Source organism: Dendronephthya gigantea, unplaced genomic scaffold (genome assembly GCF_004324835.1).
Source record: "Dendronephthya gigantea isolate DGI-Jeju-01 unplaced genomic scaffold, DenGig_1.0 000004F, whole genome shotgun sequence".
Taxonomy (NCBI): Eukaryota; Metazoa; Cnidaria; class Anthozoa; order Malacalcyonacea; family Nephtheidae; genus Dendronephthya; species Dendronephthya gigantea.
The window spans coordinates 4,021,057-4,041,727 of record NW_021163014.1 but is presented as its reverse complement, the minus strand read 5'-3'; the positions used below and the strand labels follow the sequence as shown (position 1 = coordinate 4,041,727).

Sequence of the window (20,671 nt, the reverse complement as noted above, 5' to 3'; positions counted from 1 at the left end):
AGCAAGAAACTTACAAATACAATATTGTTTTCTAAGAATAAGATTTGCAAACCTAGAAATACTTGCCCAATGAAAGTGAGATTGATCTGTACTGGTTTAAATAAATTTATATCATGGGGGGTGAACTATACGGATTTCGGGGGATTATTTATATACACTCTTCTGCCCGATGGATTTCTTAATTTTGACCCATTGACTTCGTTCATTTTCGCGCTTGTATACCATGAAATATCTACAAACACTGATAAGTACAGATTGCAGTGATGTAGCAATGCTGCCTGACACTTTAGTCCAGCTATACTAATATTTTATTGCATCTTCATTATGAAAACAAATAATTTCTGCAGAAATGAATAATGATAATTTGCACATCAAGGACGACGCTGACACTTTGTATATGCAAGATCAAATCCACTCCATCGAAACTTCACTTTTGTTACGTTAAACTTGACTGCTTAATCTTTGAACCTCGCTCTGCCAGCAAAAAAAACTATTCGGGTTGACTCGTGAGGGCGTGGCTTACAAGACTAGAAAGCAGAGGTCCCCATGGGGGGTTTAGAGATGTTAAAGTGAACTTTTTAAACGTACATGAGCCCATTAGGAAGGTTATAAAATTGCATGTCATACATAACACAAAGACTAGCCCGTGTTCGGTCCCCGTCGGCTTTTTTATTGTTGTATTTAATTATTGTAATAATTAAGAAAATAATGTAATAAAATATCCATGAAAAACGAACTTCAAAGCATGCGTTGATACGTACTACATAGAGTATAGTAATTATATTTGCTAACTTAGTAATTTAGGGTACAATATTTATAATTTACGGTAATTCTATGTCGTTACTAATTGAAGGCCTTAACTTTTTAAGCTTCAAAATTGTCTTGACTTTTGCAATTGGAAGCTTGCAGGTTATAACTATTGTTTCCAATTATACTATTTTATTATTTGCTGTAATCATCTTCCTCGCAACATCTTGCAGAATATGACAATATTAGAAGATAAAGAGGTGTTAGAAATCGAGACGAATTAAGAGGCTGAAAAAAAAATTCCTTACTTTCAAAAACTTTAATACAGGCACAAGCAGAATGATCATTATTTTTCATCGGTTGAATGTAATTTATGAAATGAAAGAAAATAAAACACTTTATCATTGAAAACATATGTGCATGACTACATCTTTTCAATTCTAAAACCCTTCATCTTCGATTAATACTTTGAAAAATGAAAATTTAAGTTCAACTGATTTTCTGTAAACATTACGACCAACATTCTTCAACCACTTTGTGGACTGGCACAGTTCTTTTCGCACTTCCTTGCTTATGTGATGTCTCTCCTCGTACAACGCTACTGAACGGCATATCCGAACGCACATGGTCGCTATAACGGTCCTTTAATGAAAATGTTTGAACATGATCCAAGCGGTATATAGATGAAACAAAAGCCTTTCAAATCCATATCCGCTTCCATTCCTTAAATACACTTTGCCAGTTATGATCACGATTTGTATTAAATTTCGAGGCACCAGTAAAGATGATTTATTTAAAGAACAAGATATTGAACCACTTGCTTGGTGTGATTATAAATAAGAAAGCAACAAATGAAGCCAACAAATACACGCATGGGTATATATCGTTTAGTCGAATGAAGCACTGTTACAATACCAACCCTTCACCTGTCCAATACTTTAACACTGGTAACATATTTTGATTTCATTGCTTTTCCTTTTCTAGTTCAGTGAGTAGCATGATCACGGTATACCATATGGTGAGTGGAAGGTGTATTCATTTTCTCAATGTAAAATAATTGTTCTTGCAGTCTTGCCGAATTCTAACTTTCGTATGTGAAGCAATTATTGTTTCAATTTGCCCGATTTTTGTTACGTCGATGAAATAACTGTGAAGACGTTTGTCAACAATTGTTAAAACAAATGGCATTAGTGTTCTACTGGGTCGTAGAAGGTAGATCGGTTTGATTGATGTTATAATTATCTTTTTTTCAAACAAAAGGCAAATTATTGAACTATTTCAAGTTTTTAACGATATTTTCGGCGTTGCAAGTTCAAGTCCTTATCACTGAACAACGCTTCGATGATCTTCACATATTTTACTTCCTTCTTCATTGCGGACACACATCAATACAGTACGCGTGATGTCGGTCCACTAGGTTTTAGAATGTTGGCTAAAGTGTATGTTATTTCTTATCTATAAATAAGTATCAAGTTATATCTGAAAGAGTTTGATGTTTACAACGTTGTAAAAAAATTAAAACTCTCCTCTTTCTTGATGAAAGTTTAAGCATACTTTGAGAACCTCATTTATTAATGGTAGGTAGGTACATTTGGTATAAATATAACTCTGATTGGAATAACAGAAAATTACACAACAAAAATCAATTAATAAATAATTTTGACTTTTTTACTAAATTAAGTTTGCTTCAAATTTCTTAACATTAGAAGCTGCCGCATATAAATTAAATATTTGTGTTATCTTAAGAAAAAATCTGGAATTTCTCAACTTATAATATTGAAGGTCAACTTTTCCAGATATAATTTGCTACATGCACTTTATTTTCTAGATGCACATACATGTACCAAAATATATCTCGGAAACGTTGAACAGGACGCTGTTAGCTTGCACTTGTTTTTCCAAGTAAGTTTTTTTGCAATGTCGCACATGCCTGAAACAAGTGTACATTTATTTCTGGGAGCAAGTTCAAATGCTTGCACAAAAAGTTTAATCTGCAAAGTCAAATAAAGTGCTGCTTCCATCAGTGAAAATTTCATACAGGCAGCTACCCCCCTTTTTTTCAAGAATATAACTATTGGATGTAAACCGATGATGAGTGGAGAAAAATAATAGAATATATCTGCTTGCTATAGTGTATTGTTTTAACACTGAAATGATATCCAACATATAATTTTACTTGCATATTGGGAATTAAAGAGAAGTAAACTGGTTAATGTTCTAATCCTGACTGGCCCGATACCTCAATAACAAAGAGATGAAAGCATGGTTCATACAACTTGCAAGAAAATTCTATTTCCCTTCTTGGGACCGGCGAATAAGTATACAAATAATGGGGATAGGTAATTCTTAAATCACATTTTGAATTGAAATTGATATATACTTACGGCTTGGCGATAACTGCAACACTGCATACCAATACTTCGTCCAATGCACTATCACACTTTGAAGAGAGGAAATGTCTACTTATATTGATTTAAAAAACAGAATATTTCAAATCCGATTCTGGCTAAACAAAGCTATATAATTATTATACTTACAAACCTTAGGGCAATACAACAAAACCAGAGAACATGTCACGTGATTTATCTCTGATATTTTCGATGTCACGTTTCTGAAAAACCACGTCCTCCCCGTAGATGGTAAATGGGGCCCAGATTTTGTAAGACCGGTATGCCTGGATTTGGTGTTTTTGGAAGAGATTCTTTGTCTTTCTTAGGGCTTCACAAACCGTTGTTCCCTGGCACAACTCACCATAAAATACTTCCATAAACTCTTTCGTTGCATCATCACTAATGGGCCATAGAGTGGCGAGAACAGTGCGAGCCCCGGCTGCAATAAATGCCCGAGCAATACCTATGACACCTTCGGAAGAAATCTCACCTTGCCCGGTATGGCAACAGCATAAAACTACCAAGCTAGCTAGCAAAGAAGTATTTACAATATCCTTCTGTGAGAGAAGGTAGTCGTCTGGATAAGGAAGAGTCGAAAATGGCCGAGTCGAAGAAACGTTAGGGGAAAGCATTATTTCACCTCGAAGTTGTTCACCGTGAGCAGCGATATGGATTATGCTAGCCCCAGATAAAAGATCCAGTACAATCTGTTTTCTAGCTTCACGCCCCACTAAGGGTCTAGCATTGAAGAGCTTTGAAAGACATTCAACTTCTCTAGCAGCATTTGGTAAGGCAGGGGGTGAAAATTCTTTTCCATTTAAGGAAACCGTTCCAACGGTTGGATTACCAACAAACAACGCAAAACCAAGGCCCAGATCTTGAGAGCGTTCAATGCTAAACCTTAGAGTGTGTAATGATGGCGTAACTTGAATGCTGTAACTGTGGGATAAATGACAACCATTTTCATCAATCAATGACGAAAATGGGGCAAAAAACAATTGCTTGTCCGGAACAACTATAAGCTTATTGCCTTTAATCACATCGCTAACATGGTCAATCAGCAGTTTAAACAATGTTTTCAAAATACCGTCTTGGTTTAAATCATCATCACCAACAGAAGGTTTCTCAAAATGATTTTTAGACGGAGATTTTTCTTTAAAAACGTCCAAAGGAAGAATCGATTTTTCATCAATACTGGCCACTGAATCGAGTTCGAAAAACGAAGAATCCCGATTAACATTCACATTCACCATTCTGAACAATTCACTTATCAGTTGCACAAATGTTTCCAATCGTGCTTCTGATTTTGATACACTAAAGATTACTTCTTCATTCAACACCCAAACATTGAGAAAACCTTGAAAATCGAAAGCAAATACTATAATGGAAGTATCGTTACTGCTTACCTGGAGGATGCTCTGTAATTCTTCTATTTCTACCTGTTCTTCACAATTCTTGATTCTCTTCCAACGCGCATTTGCATAATCGAACATTTTTGTATTCAAAGATTTCTTTTTTCTTTCAATGGAGCAATGAAGTTCTTTAGCCCTTCCAAGATCAATGACTAATAATGCAGATTCAATGCGCCCAAGAGAAATAAACCAACTCATCATCATTACATGGTTGGTAAAGTATTGTTTAGTGAATGACAACTTATTTTGGTCTGGTACTGAGTTTAAAAATATTTTGTCAAAGATGCTGATAGATTCCACTAAACATGATATTGCACTTTCATGCTGTCCTAAACATCGATGTACAGCTCCTAAATTGCTCTTAATACTTGCTAAGAGTGACGGATCATTAATGGTAATGCTTACTTCTAAAGCTTTCTTGTAATAGTCAATGGCTTTCTCGTATTCTCCTAATCGAAGGTAGGCACTGCCCAAATTGCCATTCTCAATAGCTATTTCAGATTTATCACTAATAACAGTACTAATTTCTAATGCCTTTCTGTAGTAGTCAATAGCTTTGTTGTATTCTTCAATGCTAAAGTAAACATTGCCTAAATCGCAATTGCTATGTGCTATTCCTGACTTATTTCCGATGGCAGTACTGATTTCTAAACTTTTTTTCGAATGCTCAATGGATTTTTCATATTGTCCTAAACATGTATAAGTATTGCTCAAATTGCAATTGACCATTGCTATACTTAACTGTTTGCCAATAGCGGCATTAATTTCTAAACACTTTTTTTGATAATCAATAGCTTTTTCATATTCTCCCAAGAATCTATAAGCACTGCCCAAACCGTTATTCGCACTTGCTATTCCTGATTTATCGCCAATATCAGTACTGATTTCCAAACCTTTTTCGAAGTAATCAATAGCTCTCACGTATTCTCTTAAACTAAGGCAGGCAATGCCCAAATTGAAATTGTTTGTTCCTATGCCTGACCTATACCCTATAGCCGTACTCATTTCTAAACCTTTTTTGTAATAGTCAATAGCTTTCTCATACTCTCCGATGCTAAGGTAAGTATTGCCAAAATTGCCATTCCAAGATGCTATTCCTGTCTTATCGCCTATAGCACGACTCAAATCCAAGCCTTTTTCGCAATAATCAATGGCTTTCACATAGTCTCCTAAACTAAGGTAGGCATTTGCCAAATTACCAGTGTTTTTTGCTATTCCTGCCTTGTCACCAATAGAAGTACTAATTTCTAAACCTTTTCTGCCATATTGAATGGATTTCTCATAATCTCCTAATTCAAGATAAGCAAGACCTAAGCTGCAATAATTATTTTCTATTCCTAACTTGTCACCAATGACAGTACTCATTTCTAAACTAGTTTTGAAAGAGTCAATGGCTTTTTCATAATCTCCAAGGCTAAGGTAGGCATTGCCTAAATTGCCATTGTTAGAGGCAACTGCACGCGTCTGGCCAATATCAGTACTCATCTCTAAACTTTTTTTAAAATAGCCAATAGCTTTCTCATATTCTCCTAATTTAAGGTAGACATTACCCAAATTGGCATTGTTATTTGCTAATCCTGACTTATCGCCAATAGCTGCACTTATTTCTAAACCTTTTGTGCAATAGCGAATGGCTTTCGCGCATTCTCCTAATTCAAGATAAGCAATTCCTAAATTGCAATTGTTGCTCGCTATTCCTGACTTATTGCTAATAGCAGTACTCATTGCTAAACCCTTTTTGAAATAGTCAATAGATTTCTCAAACTCTCCTGAATTGAGGTAGGCTAAACCTAACCTTTCACTGTTTCTTGCTATTTGTAACTTATCACCAATAGCAGTACTCGTTTCTAAACCTTTTTTGCAACATTCGATGGCCGTGGTATATTGTCCCAAACTAACGTACGTCATGCCTAAATTGGCATTGTTACTTGCCATTCCTGACTTATCGCCAATAGCGATACTTATTTCTAAACCTTTTTTGAAATACTCAATGGCTTTTTCATATTCTCCTAAACTATGGTAAGCATTACCAAAGTTGCTATTGTTGCTTGCGATTCCTGATTTATCGCCAATAACAGAACTTATCTCTAATCCTTTTTTGAAATACTCAATGGCTTTTTCATATTGTCCTAAACTATGGTAGGTCAGGCCCAAATTGCTATTGTTATTGGCCATTCCTGACTTATAACCAATAGCTGTACTCATCTCCAAACCTATTTCGAAATAGTCAATGGACTTCTCATATTCGCCTAAAGTAAGGTAGGCATTGCCCAAATTCCCATTTTTAGTCGCTATTCCTGACTTGTCGCCTATAGCAGTACTCATTTCTAAACCTTTTATATAACATTCAATGGATTCCTCATATTTTCCTAAATAGAAGTAGGCATTACCCAAATTGCCAATGTTAGCTGCCATTCCTGACTTATTGCCATTAGCAGTACTAATTTCTAAACCTCTTCTAAAATAGCTAATGGCTTTCTCATATTCTCCTAATCTAAGGTAAGCATTGCCTAAATTGCCATAGTTAGTTTCTATTCCCGATTTATGGCCGATAGCAGTTCGCATTTCTAAACTCTTTTTAAAATATTCAATGGCTTTCTCATATTCTCCTAACATAAGGTAAACATTGCCCACATTGCCATTTATAGTTGCTATACCTGATTTATCGCCAATAGCCGTTCTAATTTCTAAACCTTTGTTAAAATAGGCTGTTGCCTTCTCATATTCTCCCAAACAAAGGTAGGCATTACCCAAATTGCAATTTTTACTTGCTATACCTGGCTTATCACCAATAGCAGTACTCAATTCTAAACCTTCTTTTAAATAGCCAACGGATTTTACGTATTCTCCTAATCTAAGATAAACATTGCCCAAATTCCCATTGTTATCGGCCATTCCTGACTTATCGCCAATGGCAATATTCATTTGTAAACCATTTTTGAAATAGTCAATAGCTTTTTTATATTCTCCTAAACTAAGGTAAACACTGCCCAATTTGCCATTAATATTTGCCATTCCTGACTTATCGCTAATAGCAGCACTGATTTCCAAACCTTTTTTGAAATAGTCAATAGCTTTTTCATGCTCTCCTAAACTATGATAGGCAGTGCCTAAATTGCCATTGTTATTTGCCACTCCTGAGTGATTGTCAAATTGAATAAAAATTTCTAAACTTGTTGCAAAATACTCGATAGCCTCCTCATGCAGTCCTAGATGTAAACAGGCAGAACCCTGTTTCTCACAGGCAGTTGCTAACCCTTGAAAATTGCCAATTTCAGTGCAAATTTCTCTATATTCAATGTAATAGGTAATAGCCTTTTTATACTCTGCTAATCTAAAATGGGTATCACCTAAGTTGAGATTGATGTTTGCTCTTTCTAACGGATCATTGTTTGCCGTGACAGATTTTGAAGATTTCGAATCCATTTTCTTACCTTTTCAAGTGTCTGTAACTTTACTTCAGACCTTAAACAAAATTATGTAAAAACTAATTAGAAGAGGTTAATTAATGTATATACCGCGCATGGAAGAGTATTTCCTTTGTTGAAACAATCGAATTTTGAGGTGTTATTGTGATCGACATTTGTAACAGTGATAATCGGACTGGTAATAGTGATATTGAAAATGCACCATTGGGCTGTTTTTGGGACAAACCTTTGTTCACTCTTTTAATTAAATAAATAATAATATAAGTTACTGCAATAGTATACATTCATTTCTAAGAGAGAGCCTTTGTTTACGTCCCAAAATAGGACTTAACTCCCTCAATACCAGTCCACAAGCGCAGTTTGGAAATCGAGGTCAAATTAACAATGTATAAAGTGGCTCTCGGTTAGAAATGAATGTATACTAATGCAGTAATTTATATTATCATTTAAAAGAATCCACAGCCATTTATTTCTAAGCCTTTTGTGCAATAGCGAATGGTTTTCGTGCAATCTCCTAATCTATAAGATAAGCAATTCCTAAATAGCAATTGTTGCTTGCTAGTGCGTTTACAATTAGTTCAGCCGAACGATTGCTATCTGCACGTTTATTTGAAAAGAAAAGCAAGGCACCGGCCTTAAAACTGCTACATCAGCTATTAGAAAATGAAAATGTGTTTACTAAACGGGATTGACATGCAATCAACAATAGTAATTATGTGCCGCACTTGTCAACTGCAGAAGTATAATACAACATACGCTCTTCTTCGGACTTTAAGATATTTGATAGATCCAGGAAAATCTACGCCGATTACTCTGAAATGTATAATTATCATCTTCGGTCTATTCGTGGGCACAAATTCAGCAGGCGGGCTTGGAATATAGGTAAAGCAGGAAATCTCTTACATGTATAACGTTTCTTTAGGAGTCGCTTTGCCAGCTTACGAAGGCAAATATGGCCGAGGAATCCAAAATTCCTCACGAACTTTCGCCTTCACAAACTTTCCGCTCTTGGGCTCTGCGGACCCAAAATAACTCTTGATCTAGAATCTCTTGCATTGTTAAGGGTCTCTGGATCTTATCGAAAGGATTGTGCTTGAATCTCGAGGCCCAATCACCAATCTTCCTGGCTTTACTCAAGCCGAACTCTTCGAGGATTCATCGAGGCCATTATTTCCCTTCTTCTCTGCATAAATTGTTGCTCTGCACTTTTCACGATCTGAGGTGGCCATTCATCTGGATCAGCCAACTAAACTAGACATTTCCACCACAACGCTGCTGACATGACACTGACGCCACGACTACCCAAGTCTGCAGGGTTGTCAGATGTATGAACATGCACTGATGGCTTTGTAATACATTCGCATGGCTTTTAATTTTGCTAACACGGTTAGCAATGAATTGTCAGTATTCGCTATAGTCGTTCAATCAATGGACGGGTACTGTGCTTTCTAACATGCAAATATGAAAATGTCACGTTTTAAAGTTTATCGATATCAGGGAAGTTTTCAGTATCCTCAGCCTTATTCAAAGGAAGGCCAAGACGTTTCCTCTCCCCTTTCCAAGGTTGACCGAGCTGCTGATCTTGATTTCCAAATGAATGTTAACGGTTATTAGGATTTGTGTCCAGCTCCTCTCTACGTTCGGATTCGATTTGTGAATGAAGAACAAACTGAGAATCGTTGAAGGACATCGATATGAACGGCATCTCGTCGGATTCGCGGATACGAATTTGGAGAAATTTTTGGTTCCAATCCTCCAAAGGGGCAACTGGATGCAGGCGATTTCTAACCTACACACTCCAAAACTTATTCTGCAAGTAGTGGCCTGCATTTAACAAAGGTGCATTATTGGAGGCACGCCCAGATATTTACGCCCCTTATCTGACCAGCCTTATCATAACACTGCGCAATCAGCATCATTTTAAACAAGCTGCTCTTTTTACTCTAGGACCTGTAAAGGAGTTTGCATGAATTTCATTTAGGACAGATTATCTCAACTGTTTTAGGGTAAATTTGGCGATGACGGTCAACATTGTATAAGTGCCAAAAGCTGAATCCGGGACGAAAGTCCTGAAAATGACCACACCCAAAAACTGCATAAACGACATAACTCTAAATCCTGAATTATCAAAGCTACAGTCTTTCTGAATTGTTTATATAGTTCAGAATGGTTGCTTTTAGGGGTGGTCACTACAGAGTGAAATTAGCATAAGTTTCATATTTTACAAGAAAATGAATGTTTACCATTCCAGGTCAACTGCTAATTATGCATAAAATTACAGATTCACCTAGCAAAGTCTAATTTTTCCTATTTTCTAAAAATTTTGCTCTATGATGAAAAAACATGCTTATTTCAATACAATCATTCTAAATTTCCTAGGAAATAACAATGTTTTCTTGCGATACAACATATTTCAAATCACTTATCCCCCGCCAGAACACGATCTGAGCCATATTTTGCAAATTTAATCGCCGTTTTTCGGTATAAAAATGTTGTACTTTAGCACGATTCTACAGGATGTATAAAAAAAATTCGAATCCAACTTTGACAAGCTGCTGTGTATAAAATACTAAAGTAAACGATAAATTTTTTATATGGCAACAAAGATTAGCTTATTTAGTTTACGATTATACCGTTCCTATATCGACACGACCAAAACTGGCTGAGTTATCGTCTTTTAAAAATCATTGCTCGAAATCAAATTTTTCCGCCGATGGGAATTCGAAATGAGACCTCCAGACAAAAGAAAATGCAAATTTAATCAATGGAGGCATTGTGTTCTTCAAACTTCTATCGTTGAACATTGAATAAGCAGAATTTTTGCGATAAATTTGCGTTTTAGTTTTCAGTAATGATTAGATTTTAAAGCCCTTTGGGACTAATTTTCAATAAAACAAACGTCCAGTTCCCATCGGCTGAAAATGGTGATTTTTATGAACTTTTTTTGTCGAACCAGTACTTCTTCATTTTTCAACTAAATTACACGTACAACGTGTCATTTGAAAGAGAAATAAATGAACTTAACAATAGTGTAAAAATCAACCAAATTTGTCAAATATATTTTGCATTATTACACGCAAAATTTCGATTCGAATTTTTTTGATACACCCTGTAGTTGACTAAAGAGTTATTCAACCAATTTTCGATGGGTTTTGAAGTAGTGCCATGTAATATTTTTTCATTTTTTTGTCCCTTAACATTTCATCAATCATGTCGCTATTGCAATGTTTCGCCGCCATTCTGCACGATAAACGCCACTTCTTGATTCCCAGCTGTATTTTTTTCAGAGCATCGATAAATAATTTATAGTACAATAGCAGCTATCCAAAATTTAAAAGCATTTGTCCCACTTGGTAGTAAAAAACCACCCCTCGTTTATCGGGAGGGAAATTTAAGTGCGAAATATTCAAAATAATTTAAAAGTCTAGCGCACACTCCACGACAAGTGCTCGTGGGCAACATTGCAGGGGGGTAATAAATTTCCACAATTATGTTTCTGGTTTATTTTTTTAGCTTTGTGAAAGCAAGAACATGCAATTTAAACGCGGCCGGAGACTTGTTATTTTGTTATGAGAAATATTAACAGTAAAACGGACAAATTTTACTCTGGTTGTTGACTGATTGTGGTTGTGAACAAATGTATGCTTGAATTTTCGTCCACCCGTAATGCTGTCCACGAGGACTCGTCGCGGAGTTTGCGCGAGACTTTCAAATTATTTCGAAACTTTCGCACTTGAATTTCATTCCCGATAAACGAAGGGAGGTTTTTTACTTCCAAGTTGGACAAATTCTTTTAAATTTTGGATAGCTGCTATTGTACTATCAATTAATTATCGATGCTGTGAAAAAAATTCAGCTGGGGATCAAGAAGTGGCATATATCGTGCAGAAAGGCGGTGAAACATTGCAATGGCGACATAATTGATGAAATGTCAAGGGACACAAAAATGAAAAAATATTACATGGCACTACTTCAAAACCCATCGAAAATTGGTTCAATAATTCTTTAGTCCACTAGAATCGTGCTAAAGTTCAGTATTTGGATATTGCTTGCAACGGACGGCGAAAAACGGCGATCAAATTTGCAAAATATGGCTGAAATCGTGTTCTGGCGGGGGTGAAGTAAAATGAAATATGTCGTATCGCAACAAAACATTGTTATTTCCTAGGAAATTTAGAATAAATATACTAAAATAAGCATGCTTTTTCATCATATGGCAAAATGTTTAGAAAATGGGAAAAATTAGGCGTTGCCAGGTGAATCTGTAATTTTATGCATAATTAGCAGTTGACCTGGTATAGTAAACATTCATTTTCTTGTTAAAATATATGAAACTTAGGCTAAGTTCACTCTTTAGTGACCACCCCTAAAAGCAACTATTCTGAACCATAAGCAATCCAGAAAGACTGTAGCTTTGATAATTCAGGATTTAGAGCTATGTCGACTATGCTGTTACTGGGTGTGGTCATTTTCAGGACTTTCGTCCCGGATTCAGCTTTTGGCACATATGCCATGTAGACCGCCATGGTCATTTTACCTTAAAACAGTTGAGGTAATCTGTCCTAAATGAAATGCATACAAACTCCTTTACAGAAGTTTAAAACTACACATTTTTAACATTATTAAGACTCCCGTAAAATTCGCATCTCAGTACTCAGGTTGAGATATCCAATTATATAACAGCTAAATATATATACTACATTCGAATGTACTCACTCATAGGTTGCCATATATATTTATGTTCGTTATTTAGTTGCATTTCGCAAATCCGGCAGACTGATTACTGGAGGAGAAACACTTAATGTGCATAAATAACGACAAATTCCTTCAGGATTTATGTTAGGATTTTTCGAATTTTCTATTAAAAAGGCAAAAGTGACACATTAAACAAGCAACTGTGACTATGTTTAAACAAAAAAATGTTTAAACTTCAAAAAGCATCAAATATTATATAAAATAGACATGTCAGAACATGTAGCTTGATTGCGGCGTGATCTATTTATTTATCCTATGCATTTATTTATTTACACATCTATGCCTGAGTCACTTATCTAAATGTTGCTGCAATAACAGTAGTGCAAAGCGAAACTGCAATAAAATTTGTTAAATTAGAATTCTCTTTGACTTTTCACTTGAGGCTCAGAATCTTCTTGTGTTTGCATGGTGACAGTCGATAAGTAATTTAGCTTGTAGGTACACCAGGTAAGTATTTAATAATAAAAAGCTATCGGGCCGTTAACCCGGGTCTTCATCAGTGCAATTACCTGGATACACATTTACACTGTTTATACACGTCACTTAATATCACGTTAGTCGTGATTTGTTAGCTTGCCACATTCACTTACCAAATAATTATGAAAAAGAAATAGTTGTAATAAAGTTCTAATAAATAGTTTTAATCTTTTCTTGCTCAATAGTACGTGGCGTGCTCTTTTCAATGTCTGCTAGCTAAATACTTGCCTAGGACACGCGCATTAATTAGAACTATTTCTTTTTCATAATTATTTGGTAATTGAAACCGCTTAATTAATGGCGCGAGCTAAATAAAATCACGACTAACGTGCTATTTTAGTGACGTGCAAATGTTAATTCATCTAATTGTACTGACTGCGCCATATATATTTGTGTGCGTTATTTTGTCACATTTCGGAAATCCGGCACGCTAGTTAGACTTATGATGTTCCAGTACAATTATGTTACTTTTAATAACTAGTCATATTGGGTGTGTATTAATTTGTCATATTACAACCCAATGGTCATGACTTTGCCCATGAGCCTGATTATATACTGGAGCGACAGAAAGGATTAGCCCATTCATTTTACATGGCAGGGGGAACTGACACAATTTTATCAGGCAATACCTATATGTAGACTGTAAATAGTATTTACAAATGACAGACACGGACATTAGGAATCACAGCTTCTAACTTGAGTGCTGTGTGTTGAGCATTGAGACACAAATAGTGTCAATAGAGCATGAGAGGGTATAATGACTATAATCATACATTTTTCTATGAATCCACCAGTATTTTATCAATAATATCTTTCCTCAATATTTGTAGATGATAAAATCATGTGCGATTTACATAATGCTACTGGGTACTGCAATTAATGTTGGGGTTGAATGTGAGAAAGTTTTACCTATGATATACCCAGCCCTTGGTACTTAATAAAGGTGGTATACTTTTGTTATCTTGAAAGAATCAAAAGACATGAAAGTGATGAAACAAAAATTAGATTAAAGTAAACTACAGTAATTAATTGCAAAATGAATCAAAGTGTTTAGAAAATACAAATTCTATGCACAAATATCAATTTGGTTATATATATTGTCAGTGTACTGATCATCAGGAAAGCTTATTAGTTAATAGCTAACTAATTATTTAACATACTGATGTATGAAATCTTTGATCATGTATGGCATATCAAAGATCTGTATAACTTCTGAATATCTAGCAACATTTTAGTTCGCTTTGCCTAAATTAATGTCAACTACGTAGTGTTTTTAATTAAAAAAAATCCAAAATTTGGGCCTCAAATTGTTATGCGCAGTGGGGACTTCACTTTCACTTAAACTTAATTGTATATTACATACCACAATATAAATATTTTGCTTGTATACTCTATAGATTTATGGTCGCAAAGCCATGCAAGTATATGTAGAAATACATGGTAGATATATGCATGTTTCTAAAGCCACTGACATGGCAATATATTAAACAAACTTACCCGTTGAGTAGCTAAGATTCAAGGCATAGCTTTTGTTGTTTCCTTTCGGTTTGATCTTTGCTTTCCTCCTAGTTCCACCGACTGTCTGATAGTTCGATGAATGTATATTTATCCTTATAACAGTTCAGGTTTTTTATCCAATGTTATTTGCCAACCCGTGAACAGCATCAACGGCCACTTGATATGGATATATCAACTGAACTCCCTGGGCCTGGGTAGCCTACTGCACACGAGTACAAGTTATGTCGTAAAGGAAGTAAATTTCTTTAACCGCAAACATAATTATATCGTCTTCGGAAGCGCTTAAGAGTTTCGATGAGTGCAAACTCATGCATTTTCAATATTAAGATATTTTCGTTTTTCGCAGACAGGCATGTGTATATTATTTATTCAAATCGTGCCCTTATGCATGTAATCGATAGCGCCGGAAATGGTACTTGTTACTTGCCAAGAGTGTAAAATAATACACATTGAAGCAGTTCACATGAGCCTGGTTATCCGAGATTGAACGAAGCCTTCGATGATTTTTTAATACCAAGTTCTTTTTAAACCGCATGCTATTGTTAGGATGTCTACACGATTACCAGGTCATGTTATTTACCCATTTCAATACCCCAAAGGCTAAGCCCATTTTACGCTGCCTTACATCACAGCTGCAAAGAATATCATTTAATTACACTCTTTGGCAAGTGACAAGTACCATATGTCCTGACATGGGTTTGAAATTATAGGATAGCAACGTTGCTTTATTATAATTTATACGTATCCTGATTTGACTCGGCTGAAAGTGTTGGTGAACTGATAATTTAAAACGCTTATACATATGTTTATCAGTTTATGACGCGCATTACTTCGAGCTTGTTTCTCGTTCTTTAGGTGGTTTCCTGCATGGATCCCCCGATTCCCAGAATCCCGGATTCCCCGATTACCGAACTCCGATTCCATGATTACCGAGCTCCGATTCCCGGAATCCCGATTTTTAGTTTCGATTCCACGATTCCCGGATTCCCTGCTCCAATTTTAAAAGTGGCCATAGTCATTGTCTGACAAAGTTGATGTCTCACAATGCACCTGGGCTGAACCTTGATACAGATATCTTACCCATTCGACTTAAGCAAGAAGAAAAATAGGCAAAAAACTAACAGAAGGGAAGTCGGAGTCTATAGTCATTGTCTGACAAAGTTGATGTCTCACAATGCACCTGGGCTGAACCTTGATACAGATATCTTACCCACTCGACTTAAGCAAAAAGAAAAATAGGCAAAAAACTAACAGAAGGGAAGTCGGAGTCTATAGTCATTGTCTGACAAAGTTGATATCTCACAATGCATCTGGGCTGAACCTTGATAAAGATATCTTACCCACTCGACTTAAGCAAAAAGAAAAATAGGCAAAAAACTAACAGAAGGGAAGTCGGAGAAAGGCAGAGTTATATAAATTTTGCATTGAAACCTTGAAGCAAAGCAATGAAGCATTGGCCGTTTTCACACTAGAGACGCATAATGCGTCTTCCCAGGTTGTCCGTCTTCAGTATAAAGACGGACAACAAACGTATAATATGTTCAGTTTTTCGTCTCAGAGACGCATAACCAACGATAGTTCGTCTAGACGGATAATGCGTCTCCCGTGTGAAGACGGCACATAGACGAATAATTTTGGAAAATGAGACAGTGATAAAAAACCCCAGACATTTTCATAATTTACGTTCGAATATAACGGAATATTGTGTGAATATTTTCCAAGGTAAGATATTCACACTTGATCATAATTATTATTATAAGTGTTGGTGAATGGATATAAAATAAGCGAGACATTATTCGGTGTAAGGATTTTCCGAAACTGTTTACATACTGCGAAATATGTGTGTACAGCCTGGTGTAATTCCGCAATCGCGTGTTACAGTGTTAACCATTGACGATCTAGATTTTTATTATGGGTCATTGAGGCTTTATTTCGTGTCTTCACTCCACAAGGAACAGATTACAAAGACCTATACTTTACCTTACCTGCAGATAGGGACCGCGCACGCACGGGTGCCTGGTATTGGAATTCGCGAATTTCGCACGCAAAATACCCCATGTTCGCTGCAAAATAACTTGAAAATTAAATGATGGCGGACATTGAAACCTTTTATGTAAATGTATGCGGTAAAGATCTTCAAAACAAACCATTTTTGAACTCTTTATGTTGCGTTATTCAAAAGTTATGAACTTATGAGCTGTCAAATTTGACAAATTTTGATGCTTTCGAACGCCATGAAATCACATGGCACCGATGTTCGTCGTAAACACCTCGTGTTCAAACGTTAATCCGGGATGACCCCCGGGTTCTTTTGGGATAATATTGGTATTAGAGGAGAGCGAAGGATCTCAGGATTTCAACGAGCTATGATTTTTTGGAAATCTCATCTCCGAGTGCATGAAAATAGGGAAAGCGACCTTAAAATAAAACATTTGCATTTTTCTGGTGCAAAATGTCAAGAAAATCAGGTATGGTTAAAATCTTTGTCTTAGAAGCTTTCTTTTGATATATATTTCTTCTTGTAAGAGTTCAGGGGTCATCCCGGATTTGCATTTAAACATTGGTATTTTGTAATTTTTTGTTAGCGACGTGCGGCAATGGAGCCTCGTGATGTGAATGTTACAACCATTTCAGAACAAATATTCGATGCTCCTCGTTAAAAATCTTACAAAATCAGGTAGAAAAGAAATTTGCTATAATCTTTGCATTAAAATATTTAAAGCAAGTAGTCAATTGGTGAAAATATCCAGCAATAACTACTTAACTACTATTGATAATAAACACTCAAATATTGCTCTGCTAAATCCAAATTGAGAGTAATGAGATTGATATTAAAAACTCTAGTGTTATATATATATATATATATATATATATATATATATATATATATATATATATATATATATATATATATATATATATATATATATATATATACACCCATTTGCAAAAACGTTGGCCGCAGATAGATATATAGATAGATACTCGAAATCTAATTAGAATTGCATATGTTGTGTAATATTATAGAAATCCCATGCAAATGTAATCACATGCAATTCTAATTAGACTTCGAGTATCTATCTATCTATCTATCTGCGGCCAACGTTTTTGCAAATGGGTGTATATATATATATATATATATATATATATATATATATATATATATATATATATATATATATATATATATATATATACAGGGTGTATAAAAAAAATGTCCCAAATGTAAAAATTCCGTTTTTGAGGATATTTTGCAGAATTTGGCAAATTTTTGTGTTCCTAGAGATAGTTAAGACTTATCTGGTATACCTAGGCCAAGTTTGGTTTTTCATTAACAAAATTATATTACCGGGGCGGGTGGTTCCTTTCCACTGATATTGAGAGGGCTTGCGCGCGAAAATGTAAAGCTGAAATTCAGATATTATTTAGCTGTCTAAAAGTAGGAAAGCTTTTTAATAAACTGTCAAAGTTTCAGGAAAAATAATGCATACTGGGAGCAACGCGCGACCCCTAAAGGTGACAAATATTTCATTGCGCGCAGTGGATTAAATGCATCGTTGATTTTAGCGTGACCGATCTCATACAAGGTGGGCAAATGAATAAATTAAAGCGAGAAACTGAACACAAAAACAAAGCGATTTATTCGTGATGTTAATCCTCTGCATGTCCACCATTTCATTCTAAGCAAACTGCGGCTTGTCTGAGCATACTATGATACTAAACACTGAACAGCAAACCATTTGTCTGTCCATTCGCCTAGATTTGCCGGTGGTAGCGTAGGCGATTTGCAAGAAAGAATCTCGAACGAAATGGATAATTTGAGGCAGGACAGACAAATGTGGTTCGCCGTTCAGTGTTTACCATGCTCAGACCAGCCGCAGTTTGCTTAGAAAGAAATGGTAGAAATGTTGAGGATTAACATCAAGAATAAAAATCTTGTTATTAAATCGCTTCGTCCTCTTGTTCAGTTTCTCGCTTTAATTTATTCATTTGCCCAGCCTTGCATTAGATCGGTCACGCTAAAATCAACCATGCATTTAATCCACTGCGCGCAATGAAATATTTGTCACTTTTAGGGGTCGCGCGTTGCTCCCAGTTTGCATTATTTTTCCTGAAACTTTGACAGTTTATTAAAAAGCTTTCCTACTTTTAGACAGCTAAATAATATCTCAATTTCAGCTTCACATTTTCGCGCGCAAGTCCTCTCAATATCAGTGGAAAGGAGCCACCCCCCCCCAGTAACATAATTTTGTTAATCAAAAACCAAACTTGGCCTAGGTATACCAGATAAGTCTTAACTATCTCTAGGAACACAAAAAATTGCCAAATTCTGCAAAATATCCTGAAAAACGGAAATTTTACATTTGGGACATTTTTTTTTATACACCCTGTATATATATATATATATATATATATATATATATATATATATATATATATAAATTCTAGTGTTACACTACTGTAGGTAATTGCAGTGGTATTTTTTGAATATTTTTTAAATGTAGGAAACAGTATGATATATTTATATGTACTATATATTTGGTAGAGTGCCAAAAGTTTGGTGAGCCAGGATGGCCCAGAAAAGACTCTTCTTCTTATTAAATTTATAGGCACTTATATGACATAAACATGGATTTGGAGTGCCGTTCAATGAACATGTATGGCTTTTCTAAACAATTAAATTACTGAGATTTTGAGACAGTCTGTAATAAAGTATACTTATTAATGAAAAATCAATTCAGTTTCATATATATATGTATATATATAGATCAGTTTTTTATGTTGTTATTTGAGGCAGTACCAATGATTTGTAGTATATTATATATATATTTTTATTATATATTTATTTTTAAAAGAACTTAGAATAATTTTAATAGCAATGGTAGAATACTGACATCAGTCACAAAATTAGTGACATCATTCAAAGACATCATGCATTTGCTACATTGCTATGGAAATTGCTTATGTAATATTTTTGCGGACAAAGTATTTCCCCATGTGTTTGGTTTCCAAAGAAGCCTTTTTAAAATGAAAAATTGAACTCGAAAACAGTAATTGTTTTGAGACCTGATATCATCATGATGTCATCATGTTTCCATGGTTACGCGGTTTTGCATAATTTTATAAACTAGCATAATTAAAATTTTTAATCTGTCTGTCATGAAACATTTTTAAAAAGGTATTATGAGTGATAAATAAATCAAAAAGTCTTTTTTACTATATTTTGTGACATTCTGTGACGTCATATGGTTGCTACGGCAACAGCAGAAAATCAACTGTGGCACCAACTTGTTGTTCTACACCTTAGGTATGCGGTGTGAAAATTTTATGCTGATTGAATGAGGCGTCTAGAAGTTATCACTAAATATGTTAAAATATTTCTCTAAAAACTTGGTTCTATGGTGCCACATTCTTAGCCCCTCTCTAATACAATTTCCTTATGTCCCTCTTCCAAAAAATGGCCTGAAATTCCAATGTTCAAATTGCCATAACTTTCGATTGCCTTGACCAATTTCGATGAAATAAACACCAAAATGTTTTAAATCACGAGCTCTATCAATCACGAGCCTACTTGTGGAGCCCTATTGCAAATTTTAAATTCCCGCTGTTATCCCTACTGTAGACTGTACCTTCCGCTATAGATTTTAATTAAAGTCCTATATATGTGCATAAAAACACAGCACAGAGCCAAGTGTGAGTATCATACGCGATGTCTGGTTTTCATTTAGTTGTGAGGATCGTGAATTATATATTAACTTGTGAAGGTGGCTGATGTGATATATTGTAGAATGTCTCAATGTGCAGCGGGAAGTCAACAATAACCTATTTGACTCAGAGTTGGTAGATATGCAAATATTTGAGGGCAAATTGTTATTAGCGCCATCAAGAAACTGACTAAGAAAACAAAAGGCCAAGACCAAGAAAACAAATAACTAGTGTGATG

At 35.3% G+C, this 20,671-nt stretch overlaps 1 protein-coding gene across 1 annotated transcript; it reads right to left on the bottom strand.

The window, feature by feature from the left end:
* Positions 1 to 2,674: 2,674 nt before the first annotated feature.
* On the bottom strand, positions 2,675 to 7,454 carry LOC114515565 (tetratricopeptide repeat protein 28-like). Its single transcript, XM_028534848.1, has one exon. The coding sequence runs from the start codon at positions 7,442 to 7,444 to the stop codon at positions 3,290 to 3,292; it is 4,155 nt and encodes a 1,384-aa protein (XP_028390649.1). The 5' UTR covers positions 7,445 to 7,454; the 3' UTR covers positions 2,675 to 3,289.
* Positions 7,455 to 20,671: the final 13,217 nt, after the last annotated feature.

Excerpts from the sequence above, each read along its gene's own strand:
- LOC114515565 (XM_028534848.1), bottom strand. The coding sequence starts at position 7,444 with ATGGCCGATAACAATGGGAATTTGGGCAATGTTTATCTTAGATTAGGA.